We start from the raw sequence: 13,312 nt of genomic DNA, 5'->3' as shown, positions 1-13,312 counted from the left end.
AGAAGCTCTTCACATAGGTGCCATTTTCAGGCACTTTGTTACTTCCAGGTCTGTATCAGGTTAGTCTTTGTCATGCACATCTGAGCTGGCTTTTTGAAAGCTTAGATTGCATCTTCCCAAGCAGCCTCTGAGGGCAGCTGTGGTGGTGAGAGGATTACGGGAGATCAGGTCACCCCTGCACCACGCTGTCCTGCGCCAGCAGGCAGAGAACCCAGACATGGGAAAATGCCATCACAGAGAACCTCAGCTCAGCAGGAAAGGTGAGATCTGGCTCGGCAAAGCTGTCCCTGGATCACAAAATCGGAGAAAACAGGGCCAGAAGGGGCCTTAAAAGCTCATCAAGACCATCTCCCTGCCCCAAGGCGGAATCAGCTACATGCGGCTCATTGCCTTTTAAGCCTACAAGAAACGAGGAGATTTAACTCTCCAAAGCCCTCTCGATTTATTGCTGGCTCCCAGATAAGCTTAGTAAGCATCGAGATAACTCGATGAGCTGCTGCAGCAGAGTCTCTGCTGACCCACAGCAAGAGCTGCTGCTGGCCTTACAGGGGTGTTTGGGACTTAATAGCCAAGCACCTCCTCACTTTTCATCTTCAAAGCACCTCACAGCCATTAGCTAATTAGCAATAGTAATTACGAGGCTGCTCTTCTCTGTTTATTTGCTTTTTCCTAGACACTGGCCTTTAGACACTATGGTCACTTTACTGGCTGCTATGGCATGGCCACAAGTGTTAACAGGGATCCCACAAACCACTTCATTTAGGGTTTTAGGAGACCAAAGAGAGCATGGAGGAGGACTGGCTTCTCTAGGTGATGAAGTTTCAGTCTTTGCTTTCAGAAAGAGGGATTTGATGTGCCAGTGCCTTCAGCTTCAAACGCATTTGCTTAGAAGCTGTAAAGAAGTGAACAGGTAAGTAAGAGAGTCCTCCCTAACCTGACCTCTCGAAGACGTTGCAGGTGTCTTGGCCAAGCAAAGGGGACAAACAGGTCACCCCAGGAGCAGGGCTGCCACCGTGTCTCTCCAGCTGCTGCAAACCTCAGAACAGGATAGACCAGCCCTAGTTATTATCCTGTATCACCACACAGCAACAGTGGCAGGAGAGTGGGGCCACTCTAAGCAAGGCTCAGGAAAAAAACAAAAAAACCCAACCAACCAAAAGAACAACCCACCCTTTAAAGGGACTAAAATCACAGAAAAAAAGATGCAAGGGAGTGAAGAGACTGCCTTGAAGACCTGCAGTAGCTAAGTAGCAAGCCAGGATTTGCAGCAAAGGATGCCAAAGCCCAGCTCAGCCTGTATTTGACAGACTAATGCTCTCCAAGTGACAGTGTCTTGGACAATTCTCTCTGAGCCTGGAAGTATTTTTCATCATAATATAACATTATTTGCCATCTGGCTTCCCAACTGGCCATTGCTGTAATGTAATCCAGCTCTGCCCTGGGCTGTCATGGAGTTTGGACAGGCCTTGACTTGACACAAATCCAGACAGTGATATGTGTCACTCTGGAGTGCAGGACCATGACTCTCCCCACTCACTCAGGCAATATTTTGATTTTATGATCATCCTTCAGCCTGGAGGTTGGAAGACGGGGGTTTCTGTTTCAGGATTGCTTTATCAGCAAGGTCAGATTTCAAAAACAGATGAGGAAAATGACTGTAAGAAGATTAATTTGCAATGCCTGCCATCGCCAGGGTAATTCAAGCAGAGACTTCAGTGAGCAAGTGGGGGGCCCTGAGAGCCAGGGCAGCCAGTGTTCCCACAGCCACGTGCTGAAGATGAAGATGGAAGGTTTTCCTAGATTTATCCCAAGTGGGAACAGGGTCACTAGCACGAGGTTAAGTAGATGTATGTCATTCAGATAATGGAATCTGAGTCTTCTGCATTTGAGATGTAAATGAGTTCAAACAGACTAGTGACTGCAGCTCCAGGGAGGGGATGAAACTGATATTTTTAAATTAGAGTTTGCACAGGGACCAATCATTTTAACCAGTGAGACTGATTCAGCCAAAAGACCACTGGCTATCTAAACCCTGCACTTGGTCCAGTGGATTCAGGTGGTGGCTTTTGTCATCCTGATACACATCAGAGTAATAAAAGGCTACAGCAGGTGTCCAAACTGGTTGACGATTACTGCAGAGCAGGAGTAGGTCACTATCTCAGCATCTGGTAAAGACCAACTCAACCTTCAGTGCCCATGGGCAGAGTTTAGCCCCCAGTTCAGACAGCAGCTCAAGTCTTTTGCTGCACAGACATAGACTTAGAATGTGATAAAAATCACAAGCTCGGTTGTGAATGGAGCAGTGAACCCTCATTAGACACAGCAACAACACTAGAATTTACTGCCATAGAGATACAAGTCTGAAATCCTCATGAAAACTCAGATCAAGAGTGGTGATAGTCAGATGAGCATTAACTGTGTTAAGCAAATCTTTAGGCTGCAAACTCAGATTAAAGCAGGTTTAAAAAAATAAGCAACACACAGGAACTGTCATGTTTAACTCTTTAGAGCCAGAGCAAGAAGTAAAAGCGGACATGGTTTGTTCAAAACACACATAACCTCCAGAGGTTAAAGACTGACAACAAAAACATTTCACCTGAAGATTTGAGAATTCAGATACCAACACACCTGTTCCCTCAAACCAATTCCTTAAAATTTTTATGAGCCAAAGACACCCCCAAAAATGCACACACTATGATTGAATAGCCTCAAGACAGCCACAATATTGAATATAATTACCAGTGGTTACCGAAAGGTGTTTAAAAAAGCTGAAAGAAGGGTGCAATTAGTCAGAGGGAAAGAAAGGACCCAAACGTCTTCAAGATGTTCAAACTGAAGCAGGCAATTAGCTGGGTGTGGACCCAGCACAAGTGAACAAAGCAGTGCCAGCGCCCCTGTGCCCTTATCCAGCACCATGGTGACTTCCCACCAGGGATGCAGCATCCCTGCTGTGTGTCCTGGCAGCCAGAGGATGGGCTGGCAGGTCCCAGCAGTGCAGAAAGCCTAGCAGCTTTTCAGTGTTTAAGGCTTTTTTTGGCAGTTTAGGGAGGGCAGTGGGTGTTGGCCACAACCTGTTACACCACACAAGCTGTGCAGGAGGAACTAGGTCAGGCAGATCCTGTCACTCGCCCTGTCGGAGTGGCTGTGCTGGGTAATTAATTACTGCACAGAGACAAACACTGGCAGCACATGGATAACCTCCAGCATTAAATTGCCTGTCCCAATTACCAGCATTCACACCTACGTCTCAGTCCTGGTGGAGTCACCTGCTGTTCACACTGCCCTGCAATGCACTGGAGGCACCATCCCACTCCCTTCTGCATCAGATGTGCCAAGCTTTGCTGAGCACCTTAACTGGGACTCACTTCCCAAGGACAGAAACTCTGAGCTGAGAAGAAGCACAGCAAAGCAAGTGACTCCAACACCTCAGGGAGGTAAAGCAAAGCACAAAAGCAGCAGAATACAAGCTTTTTAAGGAGCAAATGGCAGTCTGTTCCTCCTGACCTTCCTCAGAGGAACACTTCAGATTTCCACTGGTGCTGCATTTCCCCCACGGGGCCCTGCAGCCTGGGTGGCTCAGGAGGCCTCACACCGCGTTTAGATGGTCCATGATGTCTTTCACTTCATGCATGGAACCCCACAGCCCTTCAAACCACGTAAGGCAACACAGCCTGAGACCAAACACAGCTCAGTGCATGTGCAGAGACCAACACAGCTCCCTGCTGGCCAGACCTGCTGCTTCCCACCTCAGGGGCTCAGGCCAACCCAGCCCAAAAATAAAAGCTGTTAGTGCCTCGTGGTGAGGAACAGCTTCAGGTTTCCCTGTTACACCCTTTATTTTGCTGTCTCTGCCAGCCACTCTCATCCATCTCTCTTTGCCTTTTGTGCCTCAGCCAACACTTAGATGAAACTCCAGGGACAGGAGCAGCTACTTGGAGACTCACAGTGCAACAGGAACACGTTTACTGTCGCTTTTTATTCATTAATATAAGAGTAAAAGCAGAGAATGGGGGAAAGACATAGACTTCCCTGTTTGCAAGCCAGGGTACATAGCAAGTGTCATTAACCTTAACATGTAATCACAGCCTTTCGCTTTCCTGCCCCAGCATCACGGTGAGATATCCAACACACACAACAACTGAACAGGCTGAGCTGTCGCAGCATCTTTGCTCTGTGGCCAGGAGATCAAAGGTGCAGGACTCTTCATGGCAATTAACCCTGTCGTTAGTTCAGGAGGAGGTGAATACATCAAGAGCTGTGAGGTACAAAACTCTGGCTGCAAATCAATTGAATCTTCATATGCAATGGGCCAGCCCAGCTGGAACACAACCTGCAGCTCCTCAAGAGCCTCACAGGTCCCTGGGGCACCATCACCCTTTACAGCAGGCAGCCTTGGATCGACCTCAGCACTCTCAGAGGAGGCCCTGCACTAAACCCACACCCTGGCCAAGTCCCTCCCCAAAGCCACCAGCACAGAACCATGTGAGGTCTCCTAGGGTAACGAGTGGGGGGCCCCATGGGGATCTGCCAGTTTACATCAGCGTGGGGTTCTGCCTCCTCCTGCTGTCACATTTTGTTCACAGGCACAACCTCGCTCCATCCTCCTCATCTGCTGACACACTGCTCTGGAGGCTGGGCCATGGGGGTGGCTGCCATGGCAGAATCCACAGGAGAGAGCAGCCCTGGAGGAGCAAAAGGCCAACTGGTCCTGCTGGACCTCAACCTGGGCTTTCCATGTGCTGTCTTTGGGAGCAGAACAGCCAATTCAGGCAATGGACAGAGGGTATTTAATAGCCTTGGCTAGGATCAGACTACACCGTGTTACAAGGCTACATGGGAACATTCCCCTCTCCCTTGAGATGGGGAGAATTAGGAAATATCCATTATAAAACTTTTGAGAACTCTCTGATACATGACCACTTTGCTCTTCATGAGCTGGAAACCCACCAGACTTCATGCTCACACCAGGGGTCTGTTTCAACAGCTCTTCTTGGTAAGCACTGATCTTCAGGCTGCCAAGTGCTCACAAGCATTGCTGTTCATGGAGCTATCACAGTTACAGACTCCTCTGAAAACTTACATTTCCTTTAACTTTTCTCTTTTTTTCTTCTTTTTTTAAAGCAATTCTTACAAGTCCTTGAAACAAATGGGAAATTAAATAAACCCACCCAGAGACACAGAGGAAAAAGGGAACACAGCCAACTTGACCAAGATCTTCATTTACAGAGCATGTTTTAAGGCCTGGCAAAGACTCAACCTTATGGCTGCAGAGGTATATAGAGGTTAGCCCTAATGCATAATAAATTTGACAGTGCTTTGCTAGCCAAGTAGGGTGTTATTTTTCCAAACTTGGCTGCTTCAAAAGAAGAAAAGACTAATTTATCTTTCCAAATTTATCATCAGCATGTGCGTGACCAGTTCTGACCCGCCTCCCTAAAAATATCTGAGCTATGGTCATGGGCTGTGCAATAACACACTGAACACGTTACAGAGCTCCCTGTGCAAACACATCCATTCTGAGATACCCGTTTCACCTGGAACCAAGCACCAGGCTTCCACTCTCAAATTCCAGCTGTACAGTAGGTTTCAGACAGCTGTAAATCTTAACCCAGCTTCTTGAAGTCAATGACAGGAGAGAACGCTTTTAAATTGAAGTTGTCACCACTGAAGGTTTTCAGGCAGCGATACTCACTCAAAGCCTTGGAAAAGAGAGGCACATAAGAGAACGAGAGCCCAGATATACACAAAGCACTTCCAGCCTTTGCATTCTCCCAAAATACATGTGGATAAACGAGTTTTTAACCAAGTTACTGGGAGGCACTTCCACAGACCTGGATATATAATTATCACCAGCTCCCACCTCCTGCTCAGTGGTCCAAGCTGTTCCTGGCAATGGATGTGGCTTTTCCAAGCTCCAAGAGCATGGATGAGCAGGAGCCAGGCAGCTGCTGGGACCACACAGGACTGACAGGGCCTGGGGACTGCAGCACCAGACCAGGGGGCAAATAGGCAGCTTGACATGAAAGGAGGGCAGGGTGAGAGCTCTGGCAGCATTTGCTGTCTCAGCTGGATGCCAAGGTTTGTGCAGTGAGGGGGCATTGGGCACTCTGCAACAGCAAATGTTGTGATCTGTTCACATGCAAAGGAGGCTTCACAAATGTAAAAATGAGGTCTCAGCCCTCTTGTGCTTCAGGCAGAGGGGTCTCCCCTGGCTCCCCAGCTGCTCACAGGCAGAGGAGACTGCACAGAGAACAGCACAGGTCACACAGGATGCACGAATCTGGCATGTGCCAGCAAACTTCCCAGAGGCACAAAGGAGATTTGACTGCACAGACGAGCACAGAGGTGGGGGAGTGGGTGGGGAGTAGAAAGAAATAAATTTTTGGCAGCTGAGATTTTATTGTCTATCTCGTCCCCTCCTTGCCAAAATGTCTACAGAGATTGCAAAATGCACAAACCCCAGATTCCTCCAAGTCCTGGCAGGGTAAAGCAGTACCTGATTTGCAGCAAGGAGCAGTTATTTGCAAGAAGGAATGTGGGGTTGGAAGGTGAGGAAGAGAATCATGGCTGTGTACTGCAGAGCACCAAGCAAGCCTTCACTCTCTTCAGAGCTGTCATGCAGGTTTTGATTCCATTAGTTATTACTCATAATCATATTTTGTAATATATTATATAACTAAGAATATAGTTAATATGCTTTATTATTTACTCTAATTTTTTATTCATCTGCGGAAAAATGGCCAGCACACATTGCCCAGCAGCTCCAGCCTGACACCAGAGGTGCTGGACTTCCTTAGGGGGATTCCATTCTCTTCGATTAGATACAGCCACTAACAGGATTTCACACACAGATATCTCGAAAATACTGTAAATATATTTCTGATGCAGCCTCTGAACCTTGTAAGCCCAGGATAAATCCCCTCTACAGGAAGGACTGGCACAGAGCTTTGCCATTGTGCTGGCTGTGCTCACCCAAGCCTTTGTCTTGCTCTCCTGGTGTGTCCCACATGCCAGCAGGAGCACTGGCATGCCCATGTCACAGGCAGGGCAGCATCAGCCTCTCCCCCTCTGCTCAGAAAGCATAGCAGCCATGGGAGCACAGGTACCCACACACTGCTGTGCTGTCAACACATGCCAGGCTCAGGAATGTCACAAGAGCACTCAAGCATCAGGCATTTCCACCATCCTGGATTTGGGTTTCCCCTATGGGGAAGGGCTACAGTGAAAACTTTGGAAACACCTTTGTGAAAGCAAAAAACCATGACTGACTTTTAAGCAATCCTATCCACACAGGTCTTAGCACACCCCAGGTATTGCAGCATTTATCCTGAACCATATTTCTGACCCACACAGAGCAGAGGCTTCATGCAGAGATCCATGTTAGGATATTGCCCTGGCAGGGCATCCTCTGGCACTGCCTGTGCACTGGGGAGCTCTCCTGAGCACATGGGCTGGGTCTGGGTTGCTGCTTTTTGACACACTGGGGTTTCCTTACTCCATGAATGCAGCAAGGAAAGGAAAGAAATGGGAAAAAAAAAAAAAAAAAAAAAAAAAAGGAAAGGCAAAAAAGCCAAGCTGAGGCAGGTCTAACCTCCTGAAGCTGGATTAATGACTGAGAAATGTCAGGGAACATTCCTGGCTGTCATCAGTGAGCATCAGCCACTTGCCTCATGGAGCTGGGGATCTGCTCCTATTCAGACATTGCTCATCCCATGGCTCCTTCCCTGGCCCACAACTGTGCCAGCAGCACCATGGGAGAGGACAGGCTGTGGAAGCACATCTGAGGGGCCTTTGTGCATCTTCCTGTCCATATCCCATGGGCTTACAGACGAGGGTTGGCCCCATGTGCCCTTCACGACTACTTGAAACCGAGAGACTGACCCTAAGTTTGTCACGTAGGACAGAATATTTTTACAAGAGTTAATTGGAAGGTTAAAAGCTACTTGAGAGTAGATGAACTGGCTCCTGCTGAAGGAGCCACAGGCATGAGCTGGGCTGTGAAGCTGCCAGGACAGAGAGGGCTGCAGGCAGAGCCAGGACTCCCCAGCTTTCGGTACATGCTGAATCACCTGGTGCTTCCCATAGATCCTTCTCTCAGGAGGAGGTGATGCTGCTCATCCTCATCCCTCTGCTGCCCACAGAAACTGAACACAACAGAAACCCTCTGCTTGTGGCAGTTTTGCTTGCAGGAATGGGGAAGCCACACTTTGGGTTCCTACAATTAGAGCACACACCTTGCAAGCCATAGGGTAAAAAAAGACCCCGCCTGCCTTCAAACTTTTTTTTTTTTTGCAACTTTTTTATGCTTCTCTTCTCCTTTGCTTTCTGTTATGCTTTATACATACACATAAACACATATAGAGAAACCCAAATGTTTTAATATTGACTAGGGCTTGTTTCAATAGCAGTGGCATTTTCTACATTCCATCCCAAAACCAGACCCATTTTCCAATTCCAAAGTTATTTGTGCTATCTGTCCAGTTAAACTTCTCCAGTTAAGGAGCAATTTAAGGATGGCTACAAGTTGCCAAGACCCTTCAGTTTAAGTGGCAGGTATGTCAAATGGAGATTTGCTTTTTAATAACCATAACCAGTGAGGCCCCAAGTTCTTCGAGCATCTTTCAAACTTTAGCATGTTGTAAAAAGGCACCAATTTCCTCCACTCTTTCAGAAAAGAATTCCTGTACAAAGCACAGTCACAACTTTGCCATTAACCACTTTCTATATTCTTCCATAAAATAGTGAATACTGGATACTGAATAAGAATCCTCCAAAATCTGAAGCATATCAAAGGTAAAAACTTTGGCTGGCTACACTGAGCTCCACCAGCAGTTAGTGATACAGGATTGTTTCCCAAGAAAAGGTTGTAATAACCAAGTGACCCTCTTAGACTGATTGCACTGTGGGTGAAAACAAAAGGCACCAGAGTTTGACATTAACTGGAAAATCCGAGAAGCATCAGAGTAAAGTTCACTGAATTGCAGTTACACGTAGGGGCATGGCAAAGTTGGCTGTCACACCACTCTTATTCCAGACCAAGGTGTATCTGCAGCAAATCAACCTTATTTTTTAAGATTTTGATTACCACATCCTGACGTGACTTTTAAAAACATGTATTTTACCAGTTTGAACATTTTAAGAAAACAGTGGAAGCCTTTCAACCAGAAAGTAAGTACAGAAAGTATTCCAACAACTGGTTGTGATTGCTACTTTATAGGATTTGCTCTTACTATTTGCTGTTACTTTACTACTTCACTGAATTAAGGCAGGAAATAAAGAAATTAGGGACCAAATCCACAACATAGGACCTTCCTCATAGGCCTTTTCTTCGTAAGACAAGTTTGATTCAAGGTCAGTAAAGAGATGCTTGCCTTGAGTGTTTGCTATGCAGAGAGCAGGAGGATGTGCCACTGAGCAGAGCCTACCTGGGGAGCTACAACCCAGATTTCAAGTAACTTGAAAGCTTTTGAGTATTTAAGACTCACTGTAGAGCACTGAGCACACAGCAGGGCTGTGAAAGCAGGACTAGAACCCATCATCAGCCTTATCCATTTGCATGAAGCATCAGCATTCAAGGCAAGGAGAGATAGCATGCTGAGGTCTTAATACTTCAATTAGTTTTGGAAATCAGACACAGCTCCTACTAAGTTTGCAGGACTGTGTATGTGGCAGAGGAGCAATAGAAGAGAGATGCACCAGAAGCTCCGAGTCTTACCTGGTGTACACAGGACTTGGCATTCAGAAAAAACAGCTCTACTGTAGTTTTGTCCTTGAGAAAGGAAATGCTTTCAATGTAGAACCTGAAAATTAAAAAAAGAACCAAAAAAATGAGTTACTCTCTTGAATAGGTTTCATCTTCCTCCCAAGTAATTTTATTTCCTCAGTGTTTTGTTCTCTAGCAATAAAATAGCACAGAGGAACTATGAGCTACTGCACTTAATTTCCTGCCTATTAGGAGGGAAGAAGCAGAAATCACAGGCTGACAGCACACAGGGAACAGGGACTCCTGGTTCAATAGATCCCAGATATCTGATGCCTTTTCAAATGAGATGAAAACCCTGTAGAACGCTACAGGAGCAGAGCCCATCCCTCCTCTGCAGGCGAAGTCACAGCAGTGGAAAAGGCAATTCCAAATGTGTTGCAGGTGGGGAAGCCAGTCCAACACTCTGCTGGAGGACAGGGGTTGCTGGCAGCCCTGCAGGACCACTTTCCTTCCAGGAGGAGAGCAGAAATGTTAATCAGAGCCATTAACTTTCCTTCAGGTCCAGATGCTCCCACCAAATGCTAGGCAGAAGACACAACTTTTTTGCAGCCAAGCAAAGACCTGGACCACCACTGCCTCAGCAATGCAGATCACCCCAGGGCTCCCCAGTGCCTTGTCCTTGATGGCAGGAGGGCTGGATGACAAACACAGGGCAATCAGAGCCAGGCCAGTCTCTCCCACAGCCCCATGGTGCTCTTAAGGCTCCTGACAGCCTCAAGCTCCATCCCCTAATGACTGTACTGATGATCATCTTGGCACAGGTGATTTGCAGGACATTGGAACAAGTCCCCAGCAGCAGCACGGAGCACGTAGTAGGGAGCAGTAAAGCTGGGACCTGCCACACGTGTCAGGAATGTCTGCAGTGTTTATGCTGTGACTTCAGAAAAGTGAGACATTAAATAGTAATTGCTTTAATATTTCACATTCCTATGGCGTGTTCCATCAAATTAATTTTAAAGCACTCTCCAGAACGCCTCTGCAGATAATTTACCCATTTCACAGGCATGCAGCCTGTCCAAGGGGCAGCCCAGCAGCCGACCCTAGGCATTTGAAAAGCTGTTATACATTTCCATGACTCATCTTTCTCCATGAACTCTATGAGCCACAGGTATTTCCACCCTCTCTTGATCTCACCTGATACATTTTTTTTCCAACAGCTTTGCTAAACTTTATTTTAAATACCCTTGAGTGTTTCTCTTCAGTAATGCAGAGCAGAGGGCAGGACCCACACTCTTCATCCTTTCCTAACCTGCTGCTAGACCAGCCCTTCACAGAGCAAACCTTCCTCAGCCTGCTAAAACCTTCACCGAAACGTGATTTTCCTCAGCTAATGACCTCATTTGCACTTCCAGTTTCTTTCAGCCAGGGTCAGGTGTGGCTGACTTACCCTCAGCAGCAGGACAGTTCTGGTTCTGAAGAGAGTCAGCTCCCAGTCACTGCTGGTACAAAGCAGGAAACTATAGGATCTATGGATTTAGGGTGGGGGCACAGGGGGCACTGCCCCCTGCTCCAGCTGTGTCCTCATTCTCTATTTCCTCCGTGGTACAAGCTGTACCCTCTTATCACCCCTGTACAGATGGGGAACACTGGACCAGAGATAAGGATGTTCAAGGCACGACAGGCACATTCGGGAACACCATAAAGTGCACATTCTGCTTCTATTTCCAATGCTGTCAGCTTCCTTGAAACTAAAATGACACTTCTCTAAGTCCTCAATCTGCATCATAGAGCCCTTCAGCTGAGTGTACCGTCCAAAAACCTCTGTGGCTGGATTGAGTTTATGCCAGCTGGCAATAATTAAAATCTCAAAGGATTATCATGTTTCCTTATTGAACAGCAAAAGCTCAGGGATGAGAAGTGATGAAGAAAAAAGAGGAATCTGCAGATTCCTCCATTTCCAGTAATGCAAGTGGAAACTGCAGGTTTTGAAGTGGCTTTTCTGCTGGAATTATGCATTTTCTATGGAGCAGGCAGTTTCTGTAGTGTTAATTATTTCTGTAACCTCCTGCTCTGCATCTCACTGTCCACCTCCTTGGTTGCCTGTTTTGGATCTCATGACCCCAGAGCAGTGAGGCTAAAATTTCCCTTCTAAAAGTTGATCTTGCCAAGCCCACTCCTCACAGATTAACTCTTGCCCAAGTCTCTGCACAACCTGTCCTCTTGAGGACCATCTTGCAACAGAGAGGGCCAAAATGAAAACCATGAGCAAACAGCAAAAATTCCAACCAACAGAATGCTCAAGTTATAGGATTGCCTTCACAGATTTCTTGGGCTGCCATAGGCTTTAACCTCCCAGATCCTGATCAAACATTGTAAATATAGTGAGGAGCGCATCATCCCTTTATAAATGGAACTTTTTCTTTCTTAAGTGTGGAAGAGGAGCTCTGAACACCACCACACATCAGCACGTATGCAGCCAGAACAAAGTGCCACTTGTTTGTCCCATTCCCTTGATGACCAGTGGGGGACATGGGGAGGCGACGGTGCCGACTGACCCAGCTACACAAGAGGCTCTGCCTTGGAAGTGCTTCAAATAATTAAGCACACAAGGCATAAATTTACCCAGATCTGAAAAGCAAATGAGGTCAGTCTGCTCTCATTTTCCCTCATAGACTGCAAGGAAAACAAAAACTCCAACAATATTAAGAATATGATGCTTGATCTTTCCTGCCAGCACAGCTCTGTTTCGTAGGACGTGGGGTTTTTTCAGGCTCTTACCCAGCACAGCTCTGCCAGCAGCAGCCCTAAAGTAACGCAATTACATTGGCCAAAATCATCATTTTGCCAGGGATTTTATTCTTTCCTGGGGACTGGTTAAGCTGTGAGCAAAACAGCCATCAGCAATCCCTTTAAAGTACAGACAACCCTTAGGTAAACAGAAGGAAAAAAGTAAGTACGGTTGTTTAAATAAACTATATTGCAAGCTAGCACATTTAAAGACAAGTCAGGCAAAGAAGATATTTAAAATACAAGGTTTTAAACAAAAAAAACCCCAAACCCACCCTAGGAATAATGTCCTAGTAACAGTTTAAAAAGTAGAAGGTTCCAACCTACTTTATTTCATAGTGAAATACAAAAGAGAGCAGCACATAGCCAGGGCCTAATCTCCTTCTAAAAATAACACATTGCTTTGACATTTATTTCCTTTATCAAATCTGTAATCAGTTATTTTAAACAAAACCCCCTGGTGATAAATAAACCCAAGTGGTAATGTTTGCTTGGTGGAAACAATTACTCACCTAACGGCAAAGTACAAAGTTGCTGGCCCTGGTTTCTTGGGCAAGTCATGGTCCAGGACACGGTGATCCAGCTGCAGCCAGACGCTCTGACCTCTATGGAAACAGGTTGGGGAGAAGGTTAAAAACTGGGATGGAAAATACAGAAATTGGTTCTCTTCAGTGCCCCCATTTACTCCAAGTGTTACTTTAAAAAGTTGAAGACTCAGCTCCAAGGCAGGCAAACATCTCATCAAATTACTTCCTTTTATTTCCTAACCCTTAACCCTGAAAGGCTGAGCCATGGGTGCCCTCCAGAGGCCACACACTCCCT

At 46.4% G+C, this 13,312-nt stretch overlaps 1 protein-coding gene across 4 annotated transcripts in view; it reads right to left on the bottom strand.

The window, feature by feature from the left end:
• FRMD4B (FERM domain containing 4B) overlaps positions 1 to 13,312 on the bottom strand; it is a 125,672-nt gene that overhangs the window by 43,521 nt on the left and 68,839 nt on the right. For all 4 annotated transcript variants that reach the window (XM_032120816.1, XM_032120814.1, XM_032120815.1 and 1 more), the window contains exons 4-5: positions 13,003 to 13,095; positions 9,716 to 9,800 (exon numbers count right to left, since the gene is read on the bottom strand). In XM_032120816.1, the coding sequence (XP_031976707.1) occupies positions 9,716 to 9,800; positions 13,003 to 13,095 (178 nt within the window). The remainder of the gene's footprint in view (positions 1 to 9,715; positions 9,801 to 13,002; positions 13,096 to 13,312) is intronic.

This window comes from Corvus moneduloides, chromosome 11, assembly GCF_009650955.1.
Source record: "Corvus moneduloides isolate bCorMon1 chromosome 11, bCorMon1.pri, whole genome shotgun sequence".
Taxonomy (NCBI): domain Eukaryota; kingdom Metazoa; phylum Chordata; class Aves; order Passeriformes; family Corvidae; genus Corvus; species Corvus moneduloides.
This window is presented reverse-complemented; position numbering and strand designations above follow the sequence as displayed.